The sequence below is a fragment of the Passer domesticus genome, chromosome 11 (assembly GCF_036417665.1).
Source record: "Passer domesticus isolate bPasDom1 chromosome 11, bPasDom1.hap1, whole genome shotgun sequence".
In the NCBI taxonomy this organism is placed as follows: Eukaryota; Metazoa; Chordata; class Aves; order Passeriformes; family Passeridae; genus Passer; species Passer domesticus.
The window spans coordinates 11,662,095-11,687,409 of NC_087484.1; the positions used below are offsets into that span (position 1 = coordinate 11,662,095).

Consider the following 25,315-nt stretch of genomic DNA (forward strand, 5'->3'; position numbering starts at 1 on the left):
TCTCTGGCTATAACCTGACCAAAAAGTTTAAAGAAATAGTGTCAGCACCAGCATACAGAATAATACACAGGACAATGTGAACTCACTCTTCACAGCAATTGCTTACTAGCAAGATCCAGATCACTTACTAGCTTGGATCCAGACTTCACAGCTTGTCAGCAAGGCAAAGGAAATCCCAAGGAAACAGAGAAACCTAAGGGATTTGGACTTCCTTCAGTATATGGCTGGACCTGGAATAACTGGAATAGTATTTTCAAATTGGGATGGGCATGAATATCAGGGTGGGGAAGAACAGGACTGCTGCCATGTGCATCTAGCTTCTGCCTGTGAATCACTCCTTTAATTTTCAGTTTTTGTGTCTTACACCCAATGTCTGAGAAGTCAGAAAGGCTGTACTCATAGAATTAAGAAGAGAGAGGGTGGATGCTCTTCATATGATTGGCAGCCATTTGGGATCATCATCTGTTGGCAGTGTTCTTCACTGAAATGTTCGATGGTTTCCCAAGTCTGATACAGCAAGATAACCACAAAACTAGAGCAAACTCTGTATTTCTCTATATTTTTGCCTAGGAAACCATTCACCAATATATGAAAGTATGTATCTGCATCCCCCTATGCCAGCATATGTTTTAAGGCCTTTTTTTCAGAACAGTTTCAGCTCAAAAAGTGATTTGAATCCATAGATTCCAAGACACTCCCCAGAACCAAGCATGCATCACTATTCCTCATCCTGAAATACAGAAGAGAGGCAAACAAGGAAAACAGCTCATCTTGGAAGAAAAGAATGCTCTTTAAGGTATTCATTATGCTGTGTGCTGGATCTTGCTGCTTCTCACAAGGGACTTTCCTGAGACAGACAGAGAGACAGACAGATAGAGGGATACCATTGAGCTGTTCTGACCCTTCAAGGGCATGAACTGCCATATGAACAGAGATTTTGGTTCAGGTTTGTTGGTTCATGTCTTGATGAGTGTGACATTTCTGAATACAGCTCTTTAGGAGTTCTACAACGAGTAAGCTAGGAAAGACTAAACATCAGATGTTAACTGATGCATCTGGATGTCCATGAAGGAATCTACTGCCAAAGCAAGTAACTTCCCACAGTTTGGAAATGTCTGGAGTGGGTCACCTGGGCCACGTCACTGAGAAGTAAAGCTAGGCAAGGAAATAGACTGAGCTCCAAATTTGACTTGTGCCAAAGTTCTCTGAGCCAGAACCTTTCAAGCTTAACTTTAGTACAGAATGTTCTGCTAGGTTGAGGAGTTTTTTCTGGCCCTGTGCTTTCAGCTGGAAGGATTATAGCAATGAATGCTGCATTCATTAAAAAAAAAATACATTAATAACTCCTTGTTAAAGCAGAAACTTCTCACTCATCAGATAAGTCAAAATTAAATTCGTTAGAAGAATTCTCAAAACTATTCTCTTCCACAAAAAAAGGTGAATATTAGACCCATAACAGAGGTATCCACAATGTGCATGAAGAAGGGAGGAACAGGCACACACATGGCACAGGTTTGTTTAGCCACATGAATTACTTATAGTAATTAGGGTTTAGAAATTCTTGAAGTTTATTTAGGATTCACTTGGCCTCTGCTACAAAGATCTCCAAGCAAATGCATGTCTACTATGGCAAACAATACTTTCAATGCTGGCAGAAGTCCTGCTGAGAGGACTGCAGTGAGAACATGTCTGTCAGGTTAGTTTTGTGTTGTTAAGGAAATAACTTTTGCTGCGTTTCATTTCGTTGCACTCGTGCAGACATGCGTCTTTTAAAGAGGATCTGACGAATACAGATTTGCACCCTAACAACTTTTCTAATGCATGAACAAGTTTCTAGAGTTAAATGAGTACATTTGGCATATAAAACAATTCACAGTCAAAATTCTGGGCTCTTGAGTGCATCAGACTAGGAAATGGTAGAAAATGAAATGAAGATTAGCTGTCTGTAAGACTCCTCATAGGCCAAACCATCTACAGAATAGGCTGATATACAGTGTTCATCTCATCTCTATCGAATATTTTTTAATAAATTGTAGTGTACAGTAAAATTTTGTTTCCTCATCTGTTAACATCCCTTTTGCCTTGAGACTCACAACAGTCAGAGGAGAGACTGTAACAAAATGGTTTGACTTGTGAGTGAAGGGTCTGAGAAGGGGCCAGGATTATTGGACAGAAAAAGCTGCCAGACCTGTTCAGTGGCAAGTAAGGTTCTTAGCTGCTTTTAGAACCACACAAAGCCACCATTCAAGGGCTTATCACTCTAGTGTCCAGCAAGTCTTTGTTACTTATGTTTAAAATAAAAATTGCCTCTAACTGCCAGGTCATCTGCACAGCAGAATTTAAATGCAAATGTCAAAAAAATTCAAGCACCTTTTACTTTGGTGAAAACAAAGCCTGTAGCTACCACCAGGGAACCTAAACAGTGGCTGTGAATGGTCATATTTCTGGCAACCCCAACACCAGGTACCCTATTATGAACAACCTGTTGCTATAACAACAGTTAATAGGATTAGACTTGAAAGACTGGCTAAGTTCCACAAGCAATTTAATAACTGAATCTCAGCCTTACCAACCAGAACCTGTTTCATCAAAGGTTTGTCCCTGTTCTCTTCGAAACCAGCAGTGACATTCACTATTGTTCCATTAGCAACAAGATTGTACCTTTCAGATTTTATTTCAATTTTAAAGTTACATTTTTCACATTCAAAGTATATAAAATTCCTGTATCAGATTCCCTTAAGAATTGTGGCCTCTCAAAGGAGGCAGACAGCTGCCAAGATGCAGCAGTAAACTGGGCTGCACCAGCTGACTGACTGCATTCCTTCAGCCACAAGCAATGGGGGAACACATGCTTAAGACAGGCTGCTGGAAAATCCTTCCCAAAGCAGCAGCCTGTCAAAGTCTATCACAATCTTCTGCACTGCAAGACTTAAGCTTCACACGTTAGGTTTTGTGCAAAGGGAATGATTATTCCCAAGCTGTGCAGAGAACATCAAATTGGCAGAGAGCATAAAGCTGTGGGTTTCCTTCCTCTTTTTATTCCACTGTAAATGTACTTCTCAAAATATTCCAGCAGATTTTTCCAAAGGGAAGCCTACTATTAGCCCTCTCTGAGGCAAGATGCTATGTCCAGAGTTCTCTCACACTACTAAGACCTTTCTGGTACTACAAATGGTTATGGAGAGAGAGTTTATCTCATGCTTTGAATACACCTTGCTAAGTTTTAGCTGCATAGCAGAAGAGTGAGCTTTAATTCAAGCAAATGCTCTGCAGCAATTGTAAAGTAATCCCAAAGATATACACAAGGATATACAGGTTCCATTTCCTAAGTCAGAGCGAATACTCTTAAATCCAGGACTATCTAGCACCTCAGCTGTACCAAGAAATGGAAACACAAAAGAAAGCTTCAAAGCATTTCTTCTTATTAGAGTTCCCCAACTTTCCTCAGCAAACAGGACAGCTTGTTCAACACAGGGAAGCACTGCACATCCAGAGTTCAAGTGAATTACTTACATGCTTTCAAATTACTTGAACTATTCCACTCTGGAAGAACTGGCACTTGCCCAGTGTCAGCTGTTACATTATTAGACCAAGAAATCTGATCTTGTTTGAAAAGTCAAGAGCTGCTTGTTAATAATTTGGTTCAGGTAGATTAAACTGACTGTTGAAAATGGCATTAAGAAATATTTTTCATGGCTTTGAATTTTAAAAAAAATTAATTCTCTTTACTTCACATATCCTTCTTCACTCTTCTACTTAAAGACTTCTCTTTCTTCACAACTATTCTTATTTATATGCTACTTTCTTTTTTCCTTTCACATAAATACACACATTAGCTGCTCTCTTTTTTCTATACACACATTGCTTTTTTTCTCATCCTCTTACAATACTTCATCCATCCTCCGGGATATCTTCCTCTATCTCAATCTTTTTTTTGTCTTGCATCTGTGTAACAAATACACATGCATTCCTGCCTAAATTAGCATAATTTGGATACAGTTTTAATTGCATTTCTTCTCAAGTGCTTTACAAGTCTTTTTTCTTCAAGTTCCTTTGGGAACCCCAGGTGAATGAGCACTGATCCTACTCAGTGCAGGCATGGAGAGCATGGCAACTGCCAGACACTCTGGATTCATAGTGGAGACTGACTCAACACTGGGCACACACAGCAGCTGTGCATGGAAAACCTCAGATTCACAGATCCCTGAGCACAGATTCAGGACACATGGGCTCAGTATGATATTGGTGAGAAACAAAAACATCCTTGGGATAACTGGCTCCATGGAAGCACAGCTTGGGTGTCGCAGCAGGGCACAGCTGGAACTGAACATTCAGGGTACAACAGCGTGACTGTACACAACACCAGACAATCCACTTAAACCTAATTAGCTCCAGCTCAATTCTGGCATTGCTAGAGTCAGCACCGATAGTGGTGAGAACACAACAGGGTGTTTCTAGTCCTAGAAGGACAGGGCAGGGTGGAGCAGAGGCACGAACCCAGCAGCTGTTTGGAGCTGGGGAGCAGTGCACATCAGCACCAGGGCTAGAGCCAGGAGCAGGGTGCTGCCAGCAGGTTTAGTAACTGGCCGGCGGAGCCAGTCGGGCTCTGCATTGCACGGAGCTAATTAGTCCCCACCCGCGGAGCCAGAGCCTTGTGCTTCCTGCACTGCTCAGTTCATGCTGCTGGGTGACTCTCTACTGCATTCCCCAGGTTTGCATTACGCAAAATGTGGCATCTCCCCTTCCCTGGATGGCTGAGAGTGCTGTCTGGAAATCTACATTTTTCTTTGCAAGATAACAGGTATCCATGTTTGCACGTGACACAGTCTCTTTCACTAGAACAGGAATGTCAGTGAGGAGATTTTGAAGACTTCTCCAGGACTTCTGAAAGTGAACAGTTGTGTCAACTTGGAAGTGACTGTGTTTCAATGGTTTTGCTATTGAAATCCTGCAGACACTTACAGCAATGCTCCAGTGGCTCTGCAGCACAGGAATTTTGAGAAGCACTGCATTTACCAGATATGCCTAAGAACTGCTGTTGTACAGCTGCATCATGGATCTGATATCTCCAGCAGAATCTATCAGAGGGACAGAATCCATGTGAATAGCTGCCTCATAACACACAGTAATGCCAAAGCAGCTCAGAAGCACTGAATTCACTTCAATCACTTTCCTATTTAACAGCATTGCCATGCAGGAGAACAGAGAATTTGTGTAAACATAAGACTTATTTCCAGATGTTACAAAATGCATGCAAACACGTTTCTCCCTGGGAAACTCTGGAAAGAAATATAGTATTTCAGTATTTAGGAATCCCAGCTTCTGAGATAGTGTTGACAATTTAACAGACTGCATTTGTCAGTAATTTATGCAAACATAACAGGTGTTTTTATGTTTTGGAGAAAGCCAAGGTTTCCAGTTCTCTAACAGGAGCTGATCTGGAGACCCAGCTGTCAAATGGCTGGGGATGCCAGTCTGGCCCATCCCTCTAGCTCATATTAAACCATCTCCATCTAGATTTGTAACACCACATGAATAATCTGTTGAGCCATCATCCCCTGTTAGAGGGGATAACTGGTTAAACCCAATGGACATAATCAACCTTATTATCTTTCTGCCAGAAAAAAAAAAAAAAACCTTTCTAACTGTATGTTTCTGCCAAGGAAACACCCCAACTAGCAATAACTCAATTACAGTCTGTAGCATTCTATTGCAGAACACGTGCCACCTTCTGCTTCAAGCTAAGAGAGACCTAGACAGAGATACAACTCACCATCTCATTCTCTTCTCCCTGGTTAAGCTGTGCATAATGGTTCTTGGCAGGATTTTCCCCCATGAAATGACCCTCTGGAGACTTTGTACAGCACCCTCAGGACAGGTCTTCAGCATAGTGTGCTTGAACTTCTACATTGAGGAAGTGCTCTAAGTACACACCTTCCTTATAATTCTGATGATGTTTGAAGTAGGGAGCTCCTCCCTCTCTGGGGTTAGCAGGTAACACTTTATCCCTCCTCCCTCCATTCTGTTGTTGGAGTTTTGCAATTGTGAGGGTTCATGCAGAATTCAGTCAAAAATGCAAGAAAGAAAAAGTTCAATCTTACAAGTGTTTGACACAATGTGACTCCAGAGCATAACTCTGGCAGGCGGAAGCAAGCGCTGCTGGCACAAAACTTTTAGGGGAGGGCAAGAGGGGAGTATTTTTCTTCAAGAGATTATGGAATCACTGGAGACCAGGAGTGTGTCCAAATAAGAAACAAAATAGCCATTGCTGTTGTTAACACTCTTAGCAACCAGTCTGAGCTTAGTGTCCAGCAGTGATCTCCACATAAGCTGTAGAAAATAAATCAAGCTCTGGCACTGTAAAAAGGGGCCCCAGTTTGTGCAGGTGGATTTGTACACTGATCCAGCCAGGTAGGATCTGTAACCAGGAGCTTTATTCATTATTAAGAATATCCTCATAGAATGTTTGCTGACCTTGCCATATAGCTTTGGGACACATCACTGAATTATTTACTCACTCCTGGGGAAAACTGGAGTTTCCCACTCATGTCTGTAAGCTGGATAAGATGTCTCTGGCCTTTAAATCAGAGCCAAAAGGAAGCTGGCAGGAAAACAATACTGAGAGTTTTGGCACCTCTTCTTTTTTTTTTTTTCTTTTTTTGCTGATTAGTCTTGTGATTCATTCCCATTCCACTACTATTTCCTTGTACTTTGCTACTTTACTACTTTTTAAGAAGTTACACAAGAAATATTTTAGGAGTGAGGTCAGGAAAGGCAAACCTGTTCTTCCAGTAAGTATGTTAAGAAAACTAAAACATTACTTCTAGGGTGACTGAAACAGATCAAGAGGTATCAAGTAAGTTCCTATTCCTCAGCATTTTGCTGCCATGAGTTATGGACTTGTAAAAGTCCATATCTCAAGCAACAGGAAAGACCACAGCCTATCCTCCAGGGCAGGCTCAGAGGACCTGAAACGGAGAAATGCTGGAAACAGAGAAGAGAAAATGAAGGGATTAGGTCAGTTAATATGAACAGATGTGCACCCGTGCCCAGCACAGGGACAGATGTGTTTGAAAATGCTGGTGCCAAGCACTGGAGGGAAGTTGTTCTGCCTTGACACCTACCACACCTCCCAGAGGAGCCCAGACCAGAAGCTGCACTGACAAGGACATATCTGTGCTAAGCTGTGTAAGGGTGATTTATTGCACAAGATCAAGGGAAGAAGGTTCTCTCCAGACCCAGCTTCAGTGCTACCCTCCTTCCTCCCACTGCAACTTGCTCTGAGCCTCTCAACTTACCATTTTATTTGTCTGAGACCAAGAAAAGGGAACTCCAGTTGTTATATGAGAGCCACAGTATAAACTAAAACTAAAAAAAGAACATATTAAATTCCATTTCTGATAAACCTGATTACATGGGGAAAATGAGCATTGCTATCTAGAAGCTGTAACACACAGGGAACAACTGCAAAAGTACCTTTTCTAAGGCAGGCTGATGATTTTGGGAAATGACTCATTATTTTGGGAGGTGCCAGGGGTGGAAAACAGGACGGCCACACACGCTTTTTCTGCCTGGTCAGCTTTTGCTGCTTTCCCAAACATCACTATTGCTGTTTCCAGTGCCTGTACAGACTAGGGTGCAGCAGGGGTCCTTGGTTGCTCTGGCACAGAGATGAGAGATGCAGAGTTCCCACCAAAGCAGGGTCTCCAAGGAAGAATAAAGACTCACACAATCTTTTCGTTATTCACAGTTTTATTCCAGCTCCAAGGTGTTCTGCACTCCTAGAGAACACCCTTGTAGGAGTATTGATACCTTCACAACTGAAAATGAAGAAAAAACAGGTTAAAGGTGCAAAGCATTCATGAGTTCCATAGTCTGACAATCTGTCATAATAACTCATCAAAGTGTTAATCTAGAACCAAAGAAGATGGTGACATTTGTTCATTTTCTTAAGCATGTTCACCATTGCCTGGAGAGAAAGCAGCCTGAATTGGAACCTTTAGTAATATGATGCTCTCTACTGTTTGGAGTAAGAATTACATAGTATTCATTCATAAAAAGGTATTTGTTAGCATGTCCTATGGAATGTCATCATTCATATTTTTAAATTGAAACTTGCCTTAAAAAATCATACATAAATTACAAAAATAACTGGTCAAGCTAAAATATAAAAGCAATGTAGGATTTAAAATATAGTCCCCTAAACTTATAAATAAAGAGTCACAAAGTAGGCAAGCAAGAGACAAAAACACATGCCTCACCTCAACCCAACTTTTATCCCAGTCCTGAAAATACCTGTATGTATTAGGTCATCCTTATGCAATTTATTTTGCTTTGAAAAATCTCACAATGTAAACAGAAGCCTGACCCCTAAACCACCCCAAATCTCATTTTCTGTTTCTCAGCATGTGACACCCAGTTCTGGCCACATTACAGAAAGGAAGCTATGAATCAACTGGTGACAGTCCACGGGAGAGCACTGAGACGAATGACAAAGGAGTTATAAAATATGGACGAGGTACTTAGAGGTTTTCTATCTAAAGAAAAGGAGACTGAGAAGAGTCATGGCAACAGTCTTCAAACATGTAACCGGAGAATGTAACATTATCTGTGCCCACTGTGGACATGTTACAAGAAAGATTCAGATCAGGCACAAGGGGACACTTCCTATTAAAGCCAGCAAGCACTGGCATTGCCAGGTGAACACTCCAGGGTCTGTGGTCCTTAGGGACAGGTGTGGCATGCACTGCCCAGAAATGACCGAACCAGGGCTGGTCCTGTGTGAGGGCAGAGGGACAGAGCTGACGAACTCCTCTGATGCTGCCTTCGCCTCCTGCTTCACTGTGGCCAGAAAAAAAAAAAAAAAAAAAAACCAAAAACAAACCAACAACTCACAGAAGCCCACTGGGAAACACCTTGTGTGTTCCAGCTTTCAAGGCAGCGCTGCCACCCGTGTCAGGCACAACAACAGCTGGGACTCAGCAGAATCTGATCTGTAACAGCGCGGAAGCCTCGGCTTCACCGCCCGGGCCGGGCTGGCCTCAGCACCCGCTCTGGGCCGGGCCCGCTGGGTGCCGAGAGCAGCCGGGGCACAGGGACGAGGCCCCGAGGCCACACGGGGGTGTGAGGGGGGCACGGCGTGAGGGATCCATGACCCCGACGTGAAGGAACCACGATCGCAGTGTGAGGGCTCCATGACCCCGGTGAGGGACCCCTGATCCGAGTGTGAGGGCTCCCTGACCCCGGTGAGGACTTTCTGACCCCGATGCGGGCCCCCTGACCCCGGCCCGGGCTCCCTGATCCAGGCATTACAGGTCCAGCCCCCCCCGTTTCTCCGCTCCCAGCCGACCAGCCCCCGCGGTGCTCCCTCTAAACCCTCCCTCCTTCTCCGCAGCCGAGCCCGGAACCTTGGCGCGGTGGGTCGCGGTTTCCGGCGGGGCGGGCCGCGCGGACCGCGGTGCCCGGAAGCGGCTGCCGCTGCCCTTGCCCTCAGCGCGGCCGCGCTCCTGCGGCTCCCGGGCCGCTCCGCTCCACTCCCCCCGGGCCGCTCCGCTCCCCCCGGGCCGCTCCGCTCCCCCCGGGCCGCTCCGCTCCCCACCGGCCCTTACCATGTGGCGGACGCGGGTGGCGGCGGCTTGGTAAGCGGACAGCCCCCGGCGGGCTGCCGGCGGCGCAGCACAGCGGGTTGGGGTGCGGAGTGAGTGGCGCAGGGCTGGGCCCGGGGCTGCTGCGGGCGGCAGCCTGGGGGCCCCGGGCTGGGCACTCTGCACCCTCCAGCTCCCCTGGGAGCGGGGCAGGCCGTGCATGTGGGAGGGGGCTGCTTCTGCCGCATTCGGGCCCTGGGGAGCTCGGGCCGCGTTCGTGTCCAGGCGTTGTCCCTGCCAGCAGCTGCCTCGTGTCCCGCTTGTTTTCCACCGTTCTGGTGCAGCATTCCGGCTGGAGCAGCGACAGTGACGGGAGGATAACGGCACCATGTTCCTTGGCAGATTTCACAGAGTCACGGAATGGTTTGGGGTGGAAGGGGAACGTGGAGACAGTCTAGTTCCAACCCCTGTTTGGAGCAGCAGTGGGAAAATAAGCGTTGTCTAGTGCTTAGTTTAATAGCATTGTTCTGCCACCCTTTTCAGTCTGTGCTTTTCATTGAAGATCTCCAGGTGATTTTTTGGTCAGTATTCATCAGGAGACTTAGCAGCAGCAGGAGGGAGGAAATAGAAGATGGAAGTTTTGGTGTGATGGAGGAGTAGTGGGGGTTTTGATGAATTCTAAGATTTCAGATGTGCAGGTAAAGCAGCTGAGTTTGAAATATGCAATAACACTCAAAAGGAAGTTGTGGATTGAGGTTTTGCCAGACAACTTTAATGGAATTCAATTTTCCCTTCCCTTTAAGCACACAGACAGTGCTATAAAACACAATGTGTCCTAAAAGAAAAATCACAGAGGAGAAAGTTACATAATATTGCACAAAATGCCTTTAGCCCAGGTGAAGATGAATACTGAGGAGTGACTGCTGTAGTATGTGCTACCACATGGTCCCTGCTGAAAATAATAAATATCTGTGAATTGGTAATGACTGCAAAACAAAATCATGAACAGCCCAGTTACTGGCATGCTTCATACAGGCTTGTCACACCCTGGTTTGAAAACCTGCCTTCTAAACTGGGAAATTAAGCATGTAGAGGCACTTTTTTATTGGTTCTCCTTGTAGGTAATTGCTGAGCCTTTTGTAATTCCATGTCCAAGAGGAGAAATGCTTTGCTGGTTCAGGAATTGTTCTGTTCCTGCTTGTTAATCTCTTTCTGGGTTCTAAGTTTCATATGGCCAAAGCCCAGCCTTGCAGAGATAATTTGGTATAGCAGCAGAGGGTGTCCTTCACAGCCATACTGACTTAGGAGAGAGGACCTGCAGAGCAGTCCCTGGAAATTCCCAAACTGAGATCATTGGCAAAATGGTCTTTAAGAGAGAAAAATGTCTGAATTCTGATTTTTAACCTATCTTCCAAAAGCTCAGTTTCTGGATTAAAAGTCTTTTTATGGCAGTCTTTCACTTCTTTGGACATTAAGAACATGCCTGTCATCTGTAGTACATTGAAAATCCTGAGGCAAAGAACTGTATAGATCATAAAGCATGTTATTAGAAAGTGCTCTAATATCTTCCACTAAGTATGATTCACTTGTTTTTGTTAAAATCTGTTAATTTTAAATGTTTTAGGATTATGGGATTAGTAAGTTGCCATTTCAGTGATATGAAACACTTCTTTTTTTATTTGTCCTATTTGGAAATAAATGCACTTGCTAATATTGAAAACCCTGAAAAAAGCATCAAAGGACAAGGTTTCATCTCAACTTTTAACATTTCAAGCCTGTAATTTCACATATATTTTGCATTCACTAATTGATTTAATATTTACCATTCTGATATGATGGTACATCCAGAAAATTGCAGAAGAAATTACTTTTTTCAGAGCAGTTGTCTTTTCCCTAAAGTACCAGCATTGCCTCAAACGGTTGCAGTGTGCAGATAGTGTAATCAAAAGTACACAAGTTTTATTCCAGACCATGTGTTTGCATAACATACAAAGGATTGATTAGGCTCCCATGTTTTAACATGTGCTTTTCATGGCTGAGCTCTGCTTTCAGAGCCAAATCTTGCAGACTTTTCCCTCTTAAATCTGAATTCCTTTGTGAAAGCATCAATGCACATGGTGCAGCCACCTCCAGAACCAATCTTGTCTGTGCATGACCCAAGGCAAAACCAGAATCTGTAATCCTGAACCACAGCAAGTGAAAGGAACTGAAAGATGTCATTAAGCACATGCTTGGCCTAAGTAGGACAAATGTATTCTGCAAATAATTTTTAATTTTTTTTTTTTTAATTTGGAAATCCTGTATAACTTAATGTTCTTTAAAAGTTCATTGAGAGAATAAGACAGGCCAAACTGTTTTCCTGTATGGTGGAAGTCTCTTGTGGGCTCTTAGCCCAAACAGTGCTTTACCACACATGTTACTTGCCTTATTGAAGTTTGAAAGTTAAATGTAATCCATAACAGACCTCAGCATTTGTAGTTAAGGTTCTGTGTCTGTAGCCACTAGGAATACTGTACCCATTAACAAGGTTTGCAGCTTATTTTCCTCATAAGCACAGCAGTAGCAGCTGGGAATTGTGGATTCTAGGTGATGGAATAAGATGATCTGTAACCAGCTGAAATGTAGTGTGGATTGCTTCTAAAGAGGTGTTTGAGTTAATGGTGTGTTGAAGAAATCGGTTGAAGTTTTTCTTTCTTTCTTTCAGTGTCATCTGCCGGAGTCTAGCAAAGAGCAGCTGTGGAATAAAGAGAAAATCACCTCTTCAAAACCTGCATCTTGTTTCCCGAAGTATACATCATCCCCACTATCCAAGTGCAAAGTTCCAGAGACCTCCCTTAAGGATATCCCTTCAGCAGTTCTCTTCTCTGAATCGTCTTCCCCTTCACAAAACAAAACTTTTAAATGTAAAACATGGCTACCAGTCCCACAGGAACTTTTGGCTGGCCAGATTAGCCTCCAGGCTTCTCAGAGTTCGCTATCTCATCTTGGGATCTGCAGTAGGAGGTGGCTACACAGCTAAGAAGGTATTTATCTCTGGAAGCTACTTCTTGCATTTTATCTTTGCTATTACATACTTCAGAACAGAAGTTTTGTTATAGCACAAAAATACGGGATGCCATTGCTTGGTTAACTGATGATAATAAAGATGAGTGAATATGGAAAACATTTTTTAGGAAACTGCTATAGCTCTAAAAAGATCAAAGTACCACTCATATCTAAAGATGGTGGGTTAGTATGTTTTATGTGTAGGTAGTAGTTGCTCATACACTTTATGTACATTTCTTTTTCTATTTCTGCCATGATTTTTTTCTTTCTCTGTTAGACATATGAGCAGTGGAAGGACATGATGCCAGATCTCGAGGACTATAAATGGATTGTTCCTGACTTCATCTGGGAGCTTGATGAACTTGTTGACTTTGGTATCACAAAGCCATGGTGTTACTCTGTCTAAAGACTGGCATGTGTAAAACTTAAACATAGGAGTGTAGGTCCTCAGGGCCTCACTCCAGGAGTGGCTTTTCAGGTGTAATTTGAGGGGACTTTTATTTTTGGAGTTTGATGTGTGTTTCACCAAAGCATTTGTGTCAGTGTGTTTGTAAGAAGAACTTAAGCTCTGTGTAGCCATATAGTCCCATTAGTCTCCCAGAAAGGAGAGCTGCAGTGTGATCAAGGGGACTCACACAGGTTTTGGTAGTATTATGCAGAAAGATTTGCTTTCTGTATGATTGACTTACAAGTGAAGATATAAATAGATAGTAAAAAATATGTGTGAGTAAAATACTAGTTGAAAATGCAGAATAGTGAACCTGCCTATCCACAAAATTATCTTGAAGATACAGAAGAAAAGAAAATGAAAAATAGAGACTTGCTTTCCTGAGCCTTCAGGTTGCAGTAGAGGCTCTTGTGCATTTTTAGATGAAAGACAGAAATCTGAAAATAAAACACTGACTTATATTTTATATGCAGAGTAGAAATTTTGTGATTTTTTTTTTTTTAAAGAATCATTTCTATGAAGATTTTACTGCATAAAATCATAGAGTGATTTGGATTGGGAGGGACCTTAGAGATTTTTAATTCCAACCTCGATGCCATGTGAGAATTGCATAGATAAATGCAGAGATTGAAAACTGATACAAGTTTTTCTTGTCTTACTGCAAATGGACACTACATTTTTATAGTACTTTAAAGGTAATGATTTTTACTTTTAAGGATCACAAAATTGGCTTGTTTATGAACTTGAAAACTAAGCTTTTCTTAAAAAGATTCAAGACATGATCATAGTTACAGTTTCACATAATTTTAAAACATCCATTTAAAATATTACCAAGTATGGGAAAGCATAATGTATGAAATGTGGTAAAATGTAGCAATAAGTTTTCAGCAATTGTAAAGTACCTGAGGCAGCTAACTTATCAGGAAGTTCAAAGTCTAAAAAAGCAAGTGCTTTTTCAGATCTGCTAGTCTTTCCCAACAGTAGTTGGGGGAGGTGCAGGTGGAAAGAGACTTCTTCAAACTTGTTTATTAAAAAAAATTAAGTCCTATCCTGGAACAGTTGCTAGGTTTTATAGCCTAAGCCTTTTTTCTCCCAAAAATAATAGAAAAAAAGCCCAACTCACTAACTGTTGTACTGTTTTCCTAGAAAAACTTCTCAAAGCCCTCCCTGATGCAGATGACCTTGCCAAACTTATGCCTGACTTTGACAAGATTGGAGAGAGCCTCGCTTCACTGAAAGGATTTCTTTCTCCTGGTGAGAACAAATTTTCAGCTAAGTTTTAATTTCAAAAGCTGAACATATTTGATGATGAGGGTGTAGGTATGTCCTTAGATGCTAAAACAAAGCAGTTTGTATTTGCATTGAATATCTCTTCTGAAAGAGTTGTGGACACAGGTAAGTGTAATGTGTTTTTAAAAGCAAGAATTCTAGTAGCAAGAGCAGAGAAGTGTAATATGAAATTGAATAGAAAACTTCTATTCAGCTTCAACTTCTTCAGCTTGAAAGCTCAATTTTTCAGTGAGTCAGAGAAGCTGGATATGTCCAGCTAGAACTTGGTGAGAATGCCACTGGACAGCAGCAATATCACAGCTGCTACAGGAGAAAAGAGTTGGATTATTAAGAGCAAATGTTCTTAATGTTGCAAGCGTGTGAAATAGGGGATTTGTAACAAAGGTATTCTGGGTTGAATGATGTTTTCCATCTGGCCATGGACCCAGGAAAACTTTCTTGGAGATTTAGGTTAGGTGGGGCAGTGTTTCAAAGGAGCAGGTGAGTTCTAAATCCTGCAGAAGAGGCTTGGGGATGCTTTGTCTATTCAATGTGTCCAGGCAGTAGGAGGCTTAATGTTTTTCAGGTTTTATCAGACTTAAATGAGACATTTCTATCATTGGGCTTTTTAAAACTGAGAACAATTAGATTTGATCATCAGATCTGACTTGTTAATGAACACAGCTCAAATCTTCATTCATTCTTATAATAAACTGCAAGACTATTTGTATTATATACCTTAGTAATTATGAAACCTCATAAATCTGTACTCATGAAAGATTCTGTGAGGGGTTATTTCATTGTTCTCAGTGTGTTTGAAAATATTTCCATATCAGTGTATGTAAGAAGCGTGGTTTTGTTTCTTTGAAATACTGTCAATGGCAGATGTAATTTATTAATCTTATAAATGCAGCAAGAATCTAAGTAGGGGCCAAGTTCAGCAGAGTGACAAGTAGATGACAATCTCCTATGTATTTTGGCTGTTTAAAATTTTAACAGTTTCAAATTGTGTTGTTATTGACTGATAGTGAAATGTTGCCTATTCCTTGTTATCATACACTGGCACAGTGGCCATTTATGATTGTGTGGTCCTCCAAATGAAACAAAGATCCCTCATCTTTATCTTGCATTTTGTTTTGTGTTTTATAATTTTTATTTCCCCTCTTCTGCTGATTTTTCACAGGTTACAATTTGGTTAGTGAAGTCATAGGAGCTTCTGATCTACTTCTGTTGTTAGGTGTGTAAAAGCCCTTTTTCCTGCCCTTAAACTGCCTTTTTACAGCAAACTCTTAAAGCACTACTATACTAAGAGAAGTGAATATCAATATAAATACAACTATTTACAGCAACTCAATATGTATTTATAAATACTATCCAACTATTTTTAAAATACTTCATAGAATCACAGAATCACTGAATATGCTGAGTTGGAAGGGACCCATCAGGATCATCAAGTCCAGCTCCTGGCCTTTCTCAGGGATATCCTAGAAATCCCACCATGTGCCTGAGAGAGATGTCCAAAGCTTGTTGAGCTCTGCCAGGCTTGGTGCTGTGACCACTTCCCTGGGGAGCCTGTTCTAGTGCCCAGCCACCCTCTGGGTGAAGACCCTTTTCCTGCACTAGCCTAGGTCCTCCCCTGTGAGAATATACCAACCATTCACCTGTTCATCTCTGCCACAGTCCTTAGCAGATGCTTTTTATTTCAAGCTTGTTCCAGAAGCTTCTTTTCAAAACCTGTCATTACAATATGATTTTTTTTTCTCATTACAGTAACATCAGTGGATTTTGTATTATCCTTCTGTCTTTCTCAAAAACTAATTCTACAATATTTTTATAGTCTAACTGAAGCTCCCTGCTCCCTTGTGATATAATTAGTCTGAGTCATAAACTAGATACAAAATTTTCAGATGAGTTTTAAACTGATTTTCTTCTTCAGTTTCTTGAGATGAATTTTTTTTATAGGAACTTCAAAGATTATTGAATTACTAACTCATAGGGGTTGAAGCTTTAATTTTCTAGTGACAGTCGTTGGAGAATTTTTAAGTGCCTTTTGCATCTTATTATTAGTTTGTGTAATTGTGTCCTAGGTTCTCCAGGAGAAACAGCATTCCGGGCTACTGACCAGGGATATGACAATGACAAACAGTTCAAGAAGGTAATTACTCACTTGCAAACCTGAAAATGTCTCTATAAACATGTATTTAAATGTTTGAAAGTGCATCAGTAGCCCATTGCAGAAGTTCATTTGAGGCAGCTTGAAAATAATTTATTGTTGAATATTAGTTCAGTATCCATTACTGCTTTTTGTGTATAAAAGTATTGCAGGCATAATAACCATTTTGGTGCAAGGAAATACAAGGCAGACATGAAAATGTTTAGTAATTGCATTTAAGAAAATTGGTCTGTAATAAGAATGTAATTTTAGGTATTGTATGTACATTTGCAGTTTTTCAGGGCATGGTCTCCATGGCACTTGAGTTTATAACTTATTACTCAAGTTGGTTTAGGTGTTTATTTTTAAGCATTTCTGCTTGCAGACTCATTTCTGTTGACATTTTCAGAGTTTTAATTCTTACTCAAGAATTTCTGCCTTAAAGAATTTTCATTTCTTAAAGTAGTCTGTTTTTTACTTTCTTTATCTAGATAAAGCATACCTCATATTTTGTTGCTATTTGCTGGAAAAAAATGTTACTGTATTTTGATAACCTCAAGTTTTAGCGCTTTTTTTCTTGAAGTCAAGAAGGTGAAGTTTATTTTTTTGTTTTCATGAACATTTCTATTAAATTCCTAAATTGTCATATTGCTCATTCTTTAAAGGCTTTTTATTTTTTCTGTGTCTGCTTTTAAAAATTGTTTTACAAAAATGGAAGGAAAACAACACATACCAGGGAATTTGTAAATTATCATATAGTTATTTTTGAACTGAAATTTTCTGAGCTATAACTGGGGCTTTTCCATAAACAACTTTTCTGTATATGCAGGCATGTATACATTTATTCTATGTTAATTCTGCATGGTAACATAGTGAAACATGTACAAAGCTCAGATCTTACAGCCATTCTTCCCCCTGTAGAAAGTGATGGATTTTTATATGAGACTTAAGTTTGTATGAGCTTTTTATTTCCCCTTTGTCTGTAAACTGTCTATATTTTTCTCCAGAGTGATTGCTTTGCACAGGTTTCACTGTACAAAACATAAAAAATACTTTACTATTGATTTGTGAAGAAGTGGCCATCTTAGTTTATTGTCTCTGGTGATTGAAATAGCTTACACTTTTGTTGAATATTAGTAATATCATTAAAACTTGTTGCGATCCTGTGGTTTTTTTGGGTGCAGTGATATCTGCATTTTAACTTTGACTGTGATGTGGAAAATATCACCAGATTAAATTAATATGATTAAGAAAATTTTGTCTGGTCTAATGATTATATCTGATAAGAAACTGTTAATTTTCTAATTGATATAATCAGTTTGGACAGAATATTTCAGACTAGGCACATATGAATACCTAACAGAGCACAATCACCAAGTTTGTTGGCAGGCAAAATTACTATTTTTGAGACAATGGATAAGATGGCCTTTTTGCATTCGCTGCCAGCCAATGCTGTTTAAGAACTGTAAGTGTATGGGTTCATAAAGTGATTGTATGGGTGCTGTAGTATGATACTAAATGTGCCTGATGAGCTGGTTTTCTTTGTTTTGTTGTGAAGAGATTAGTAACTGATAAATCTAGCAATTATCTGTTTGGAGGAATTTTCTATACAATTGTTACAGGATGTGATCCTTACACAGGTCTCTAAAAGCTTCAGGTAGACTGAGTGAGAAACCAGTTGTTTTGCAAAGTAACTTTACGAGAGTGAAAGATGTCCTAAACACCAAATCAGGCTGTACTGCTTCTTGTCAGCTATTGTGTTTATCTTATGATCTCTCATTTAATGTAAGAAGTAGAGTATTTTTACAACAGAATTAAACTAAAATTACTGGAGTGTTCAGATGAGTGGTTTAAATATGTGGCATCTAAATCTCTCTTTACCTGAAATTTTGTTCTGGGAGAAAGAAGAGCAAACATAGTTACCAAAACTAATGAAGTGAAGTGAAAGTACTGTATTGTAAGTGAGGAACTAGTTGAGGCTTCTACTTGAAACAGCTATGTTACCTTCTTAGGTTATCTTGCATTAGTGTCTGTCTCCACGAAAATTTTCTTTAAGAAATAGTTTCCTCTTAAAGCAGACAAATTCCAAGCTTCGCCTTTACCATTAAGGAAAACATACGGTCATTATAGCTGTGATGGAGTTGGATTGAAAACTGTGACTCAGGTCTTGGTGTGGGGCTTAGAGTCCTTTCTCTGCTCTGGTTCTTTGGTTCCTTCTCAAGCCATGAAGGCCCTGCTGCTCCCTGCAGCAGTTGCAGTGTGTGGTTGTCTCACTCAGCCTGCACTGGGTCACCTTCAGTTGGTGTAAGGAGCTGCACAATATCCCACAGCCCCTGACCGCAGCTGCTGCTGGAGAGTGAGAGACGAGTAAGGACTGTCACTCACTTGTTTTGGTTTTTTTTAAACATTTGTTTTTTGTTTTGTTCTTCCTTGCAACTTATGCAATAAATTTTCCATAATTTCCTCTGTTTTATTAAGAGTGCTGTTATATTCCCAACTTAATTTCCAGTTTCATGGTAGAAATGCTCTGGATAAAACTGTTACATTTATTCAAATTCTTAAAAATTGACCTCTTTACCTATCTTGTCATTTTCACTCCTTTGTATTCCTTTTAAATTAAAGAGAGTCATACTCAGCTGCAGTACCGTATATAAACATTTGATACAAGATGATAGGGGGTGGGAGAAGTTTAAAGAATGCACAGTAACAGTGTCAAGGTTTGTCCCAATATGTCAACTACTGCAGTCTTTTAACTCCTGTTATTCCCTACCCTTTACATTGTTTCTTTGACAATGAAAAGAATAATATAATGGTTGTAAAGAACTTGATTTTTGAAATCACATTAATTGATTCGTGTTGATTTTTCTAGCAAAAATTCTTTAAAGGACAGATTGATTTTGGTGAATGGGACATGCAGTGATCGTGTCCTATGACAGAGAGATATAAATATTTTTGTTTGTGTCTTGGTTTATGCCAGCTGGGGTGCTGTGTGTATAGTTCTGTGCTATTTAAGAGTCTTAATTTTTTTATATTAATTTGTTTTTTAATCTAAAACAGTAAACTAAGATCTAAAATATAAAGGAAATAATGTGATTATTGTTTGTAACATTATCTTTGTATCTATCAGAGAAGTCTTTTAAATGACATAATTTTTAAATTTGAATATTTTATTAAATGGTGTGACTGTAGTTGAAAATTATTCTTCTCATACTTTATTGTGGAATAGGAGTCACATGATTACCAGATGTCTTTGAAAGGAATTGCTAGTTAAATAATTAGATTTGATGACTTCAAACTTCTGTTACATTTCCTGTTTAAATGCTGAAAGGCCTTCATGGCAGACTTTGTTCAGTGTTTTTTCGTGTACTTTTGGACCCATAGCATAATGTTTAAAGGGAATGTGTTGGGTCATACCGAGAGTTTCCTTGTCTGCAAAATACAATTATTGTTCTTCTAATACTAAATGTAGCCATGAGGCTTCCTCTCCTTGCTGCTGTGTAGGAATGAAATCTCCTGTCTGAGTTCCTGGCTCAGTTTTAGTGCATTTGGTAGTCTGGCATTAGAGGCATTTATTAAATATGAAAGTGGTTCAGTAAAATGAAAGAAGATTTTTCTGTGCTTCAAATTATACAAATCACTGTTTAACAAATGTTTCTATTTGGTGATTTGATTGTGTCTGTCCTTTTATCCATTCTCTTGTGTTGTTTATCCTTATGTGTACATGCCTGTGTATTTCATGCAACAAATGTATACCTTGATGATGGATGTCTTGAATTCTTACACCAAAGTTCTGTTTCAGAGCTTGTTTTGATTCCTGAAGTACATTTTTGAAACATTTCATTTCACTGAATGTTTTCTTAGAGGATGTAATATTTTTTTAAAAGAGCTTTATTTAAATAATTCATTAATAGTCTTCTCTGCATTCTCTGAAATAAACAGTTCATAGGCTTCTGGTAGAGGCTGGCATAGTATTTCTCAACCAATTTTGAAAGACAGCTCACCATTATAGGATTGTTTGGTGTGGAGAGAGACGAGAACTAAGCTTTGTGGAAATGCTGAATGAGTAAAAGAATAAGCATCAAGTTTAGGGATTTTTGGAATGATCAGGAAGGGTTATGACAGCATGAATTTAAATTGCAGTGTGTTACAGAAGTGGAGAGGGAGTTTTTTCTTTTTTTTATGCTCAAGAAACTATTTTTCTTCTGCTGGTTTTAGAAAGTTAAGTACCGGCCAAAAAGAATCTTTTTATAAACTGTGTCTGTAGGTTGCTAGGAATAAAAACAAAGCAAAAATACCCCACAGAACTTCTGTTGACAAAGCTGAACTGAACAGTTCGATAATATTTTAAAGCTGGGATGGTTATAGATGGAATTTTTAAAATATTTAGATGCTTAAAGTTCAGTATAATTGTACAATGTAGCTAAATGTTGGTTGCTTTGTTCTACCTGGAAGTGTAAAATGCATGGTTCTGCTGGCTCTATCCACTCCAGCTAGCAAGAGATCTTGCTAATGAAATTCCACTTGCATTTGAATTGACCCATTCATCATGTTTTTCATCTGTCTTTGTCATGCCTTTTGGTTTAACTTTGTTCTCCTTACACCCCAAATTTTTCCTCTCCTTTTTGTTACAAACTCACGGCAGGGCCTGCTTGGGGAGCTCATTCTGTTACAGCAGCAAATCCAGCAGCACGAAGAGGAAGCGCGCAGAGCTGCTGGCTTCTCTTCCCAGCAGAAGCGAAAGGTGATGCCTTAAGGGACGATATGTTCTGCACTCACTCTAATCCAATACTTCAGCTCTGCATTTGAGTAGAAAAATCTAACTAATTGAATCATGGATGCAAGTAATTGGCCAACTTCACTACAAATGTGTAGTCCTGTTGCAGTTTAACCAAGTTGCATTTAAAGCATGATGTTAAAAGCAAACCAGGTACTTTGTGTCACTTTGAAATTGTATTATCTCTGCCTCTATAAGAACTGTTATTTAAAGTTCATACACTAAAATTACATTTAAGGAAAGTACATGAATTAATGTCAAACCTGTTTACTGTTGCTTGTTTCTGGTAGCTCTGTCTTGTAAGAGTGTAGCTATTTACAGGGAATATATCTCTGGGAGTTTTTCTCCCCTGCTTTATACTGTTGCCAATCTGAAAATGACAGCAGCTCCTTAGTAATAATTTTGCTAGACAGACAATTGAATACTGCTGATAGTAACAGTATCTACTGTATATTCATCAGCGGTAGTCCCTTGTCTGTTTTCCATCTTAAAGCAGAATTTTTACTGATTTGTTGCGCTTGTTGAACATCTGTACTTCTCTTTACTTATTTAATTTAAGCTCTGATCATTTTGTTAATTATTATATGGCTGATTGGAAATCCTCTTAAATTGGGATGTTTTAGTTGTCTGATCTGTTGCAATCTGTAATTCTTGACCACATTGCTTTATTGGCTGCTTTTGTGTCTCCTTAAAAGCTTTCTGATTAGTCGTACTTTTCAGCAGCTTTGGAATTGAGCACTGAATACAGAACTTGATCTTCTGTACATCTGAAGATATATCCCACAGAAAGATAAATGAACTAAATATGAATTAAACTTTCAGACATATTTGCATAGCTGTAATTGTCATGCTTTTTAGTCCATCAACAGAGGAAAATCCGTGTTCTCTGAAAGTATAGTAGTACTTCAATGTTTTACTTTCTTGCCATATTATTTTATATGGTTTAGAGTTACAAGCTTCTTTGTCAGATTGTATACAGTTTATTGAGAGAGTGAGAGTGTGGAATAATAGAGTGAAGTAATAATAAAATGTATGAACTTGTAAAAATTGCTGGAAAACCAACACAATATTTGATACATAAAAATTTATCAGCCTAATAAACACATTCAGGAAAAAAATGAGCTTGATATGACATTTGTTTATGATTGAGATTCTACTTTGTTAGTATTTTGTTGCAACTAGTTCCACAATTCCCAAGCTGTGAAGAAACTGCAGGGGCTGTCTTTGTAAATGTTATCCTGCCCTCCGTGGCTAGTATTGTGTTTTCAGAGGATTGAAGATCTACCTTCCTTTGCAGATGGAAGATTTTCACTTAGCATTCAGTGTGCTGTTGGGCATACATGCCTTAAGACAAAGAATGAGTCTTGTTTGTCACACTAACTTTTATGTTTGAATCAATTTGTAAGAGATGGTAAACTATTTTCTTTAGTACCTTGATATGAGGATATGGGTCAAAGAATCCAATTATTGATCCACATTCTGTTTTGGAAGAACAAATTGTGACTGTCATTAAAATAAGCCATTGCAGGCCCTTCTGACAGGGCATAAACTAACTTTTTAATGTTTTAAGTGAGTTGTCTTGCTTGCATGTCTATAATAAAACATGATATTTTTATTTCTGTTCTTGAAAGTTTTGTTGCCCAATTTACTTGCATATTTATCTGTTTTAGTTAATTTACTTAGTATTAAATCTTCTGCAGTTGTAAATTGACTAACAGTACAAACCATCTCACAATCAGGAGAAGATATTAAACCCAAAAATTTAATCTTATCTTGTTGATTTTTTTTTTTTTTGGGCAGCCTGTTAAATATTTAGCAGTAAAATTGTTTACAACTGCGCTCTGCATGGCTGCTTGAATGCCTTTTGCCTGGGCCTTAATATTTTCATTTAAATTATTGGAAATTGTTGTAGTTCTGCACTTAATCAGTTTAAAATTATTTGCAGTGAACAGATATCTGTGTGCAAGGGCCCTTGATTAAAAATAAGTCTCCATTCTTTTCTCATAATTGCTTATGGTGGCAATGGGGAAAGAACTTGAGTTACAAACCATATTGATCTGGTTTAAACAAATGCTCATGTACCTATATAAACATACTTTAGTAGTTGATTTTTTTTTGAGGGGATAGAAATCAGAAATCAGTCTTGTGTGACTGTTAGTACTTCAAATTGATATTTTATTTTTTATTGGCAACTTTAAAATTTCTAGCAATATTATGGTCCACATATTCAAAATACTGTATGTACTAACATTGAAATCACACCTGCACCAAGCACTGAGGCAAAGCCATCATTCTAGAGCTCTTTGTGGTTTTGACATAACTTACCTAAAGTCCTTGTTAGAATTAGTCATCTAGTGCTAGGTAATGCTTTACTTCAGATCTTGCAATATGAGACTGTGCAATATTTTGGCTTTCTGTGTGGAACAGAAGCATCAGCCCACACAGACAGTGCCCATGGTTGGAGGTGTCTGTAGGGGAGCACTTCAGAGGTGCATCATGGCTCCACAAGTCCTTTGAGAAAGCAGAGAGAAGGAAAATGTTACCTCCTTTGAAAGTCTGCAGCACATGGAAACACTTCGTTTTCCTTTTCTTTCCTAAATTTTCTTGCTTTTGGCTCTGCACATCATTCTCTTTGCCTCCTGTTTTTATTTTCCCCTTATATTTCTGAGGTGTTGAAGGTGTGTGTATATGTAAATGTTTATTTACATATAGCAGCTTGTGGCTGCATGCATCAAGTCCTCTGTTCAACTAACCCTGTTTCTGATGCACTTTTGCTACCAGTGCACTAATTAACAGCAATGAAAAGTTAATTTACAGCATTTTGTCTTTGCTCTTTATGAAAGAAAATAATGGCAATAAGATGGAAGTGTCAGCTTGGATTTCTTTCTGTAAAGTGCAGACACAATTCTTCAGGCTTAACAGCTCAGTGATATTGACCACTAATGAATACTTGTGGATTATATTCCTGTTTCATCTGTAACAACTGTTGTAAAGTTTTAGTAATGGAATTAATTTATCTCTAAATAACAGCTGTCCTCTACATATTAGATAATATGCTCTTTCTCATTTGAAGCCAGCTTGAGTTGTAGATGTCTCATGGGCTTTATCACGTGAACTTTATTTAAATATTGACACACTCAGTAACTGTTTAGGTTATCATTTTTTCTGAATTGAATATTTCATCAGACAACCATTAGATTTTGTTGTATCTAAATATTTACATCATAAGAATTTGTATTCCATCATTAATGCTTTTTGTCATTGTGTTATTAAAAAGGGATTGTTTAAAATAACTGTTTACTGCATCTTGATGAACTCATTTTAGGAACATTTGGCTTAGAATGTTTCTTAGTGCTTGATCTTATTACATTAATTTCTTGAATCTCAAGATCTCTTGTACTAGAATATCCTAATTTTTCCAGTTTTAATGTAATTGAAATAATTCTGAAATAGCCCTTCAAGACTGTCCTGTGTATCTAAAATGTATAAAGTTGCATAGCACATTTAGAATTCTGACAAACAAATATGAAACAAGAATGCGTCTGAATATTCATAAATAGTAATACTCACCTGAAGGTAGCAAGCAGGTGTTCAGTGACTTTTATTAAGATGGTGCTAAATCAGTAAGTGGATGTACAAGATCCTGAGAGTTTGCCCACTAAAATTACATTTAGTTTGGTGGGCAGAAATCTCAGCACCATATGAAGCTGCTTTTCCTTAAATCATTTTCCCAGTATTAAGTCTTGAAGGGTTAATTTTTACATTTGCATGTACTGAAATTCAGTCAATTCTTTGATGTAAAGCTCCTGTTGCAGATGGGGCATTCCATCAGCTTTAAATTTCAGATGCTAATTGAAGAATTTTACTTGCTGTAAAATGCATGTCAAGTCACTTTTCTTATGTGGAATGAAACTTTCAGTTCATAATTTGATTACTTACAGTGCTTAAACTAAACAAGCGATGGTAGCCATGATTATTTTTCTTTGTAGGTTTCTGACAAAGAGAAGATTGATCAACTTCAAGAAGAACTATTACGCACTCAG

General features: G+C 39.1%; 2 protein-coding genes across 9 annotated transcripts in view; one reads left to right on the plus strand and one right to left on the minus strand.

Annotated features, from left to right (window-relative positions):
* The window catches only part of ATP13A4 (ATPase 13A4), a 38,695-nt gene extending 32,788 nt beyond the window's left edge, over window positions 1-5,907 (minus strand). For both annotated transcript variants that reach the window (XR_010346248.1, XM_064385692.1), the window contains exon 1: window positions 5,774-5,907. Coding sequence is in view for 1 of the 2 variants with exons in the window: in XM_064385692.1 (XP_064241762.1) it covers window positions 5,774-5,836 (63 nt within the window). In the remaining variant the exon portion in view is untranslated. The remainder of the gene's footprint in view (window positions 1-5,773) is intronic.
* Window positions 5,908-9,447: 3,540 nt separating this feature from the next.
* Window positions 9,448-25,315, plus strand: part of OPA1 (OPA1 mitochondrial dynamin like GTPase) — a 60,995-nt gene continuing 45,127 nt past the window's right edge. The window contains exons 1-9 of one of the 7 annotated variants that reach the window (XM_064385694.1): window positions 9,448-9,525; window positions 9,564-9,638; window positions 12,289-12,607; window positions 12,907-13,003; window positions 14,224-14,331; window positions 15,530-15,583; window positions 16,434-16,501; window positions 21,141-21,239; window positions 25,262-25,315. In XM_064385694.1, the coding sequence (XP_064241764.1) occupies window positions 9,610-9,638; window positions 12,289-12,607; window positions 12,907-13,003; window positions 14,224-14,331; window positions 15,530-15,583; window positions 16,434-16,501; window positions 21,141-21,239; window positions 25,262-25,315 (828 nt within the window). In that variant the 5' untranslated portion in view covers window positions 9,448-9,525; window positions 9,564-9,609. Of the gene's footprint in view, window positions 9,639-12,288; window positions 12,608-12,906; window positions 13,004-14,223; window positions 14,332-15,529; window positions 15,584-16,433; window positions 16,502-21,140; window positions 21,240-25,261 lie in introns of those variants that run through there. The other 6 variants (XM_064385697.1, XM_064385695.1, XM_064385699.1 and 3 more) reach the window with 6 other exon arrangements.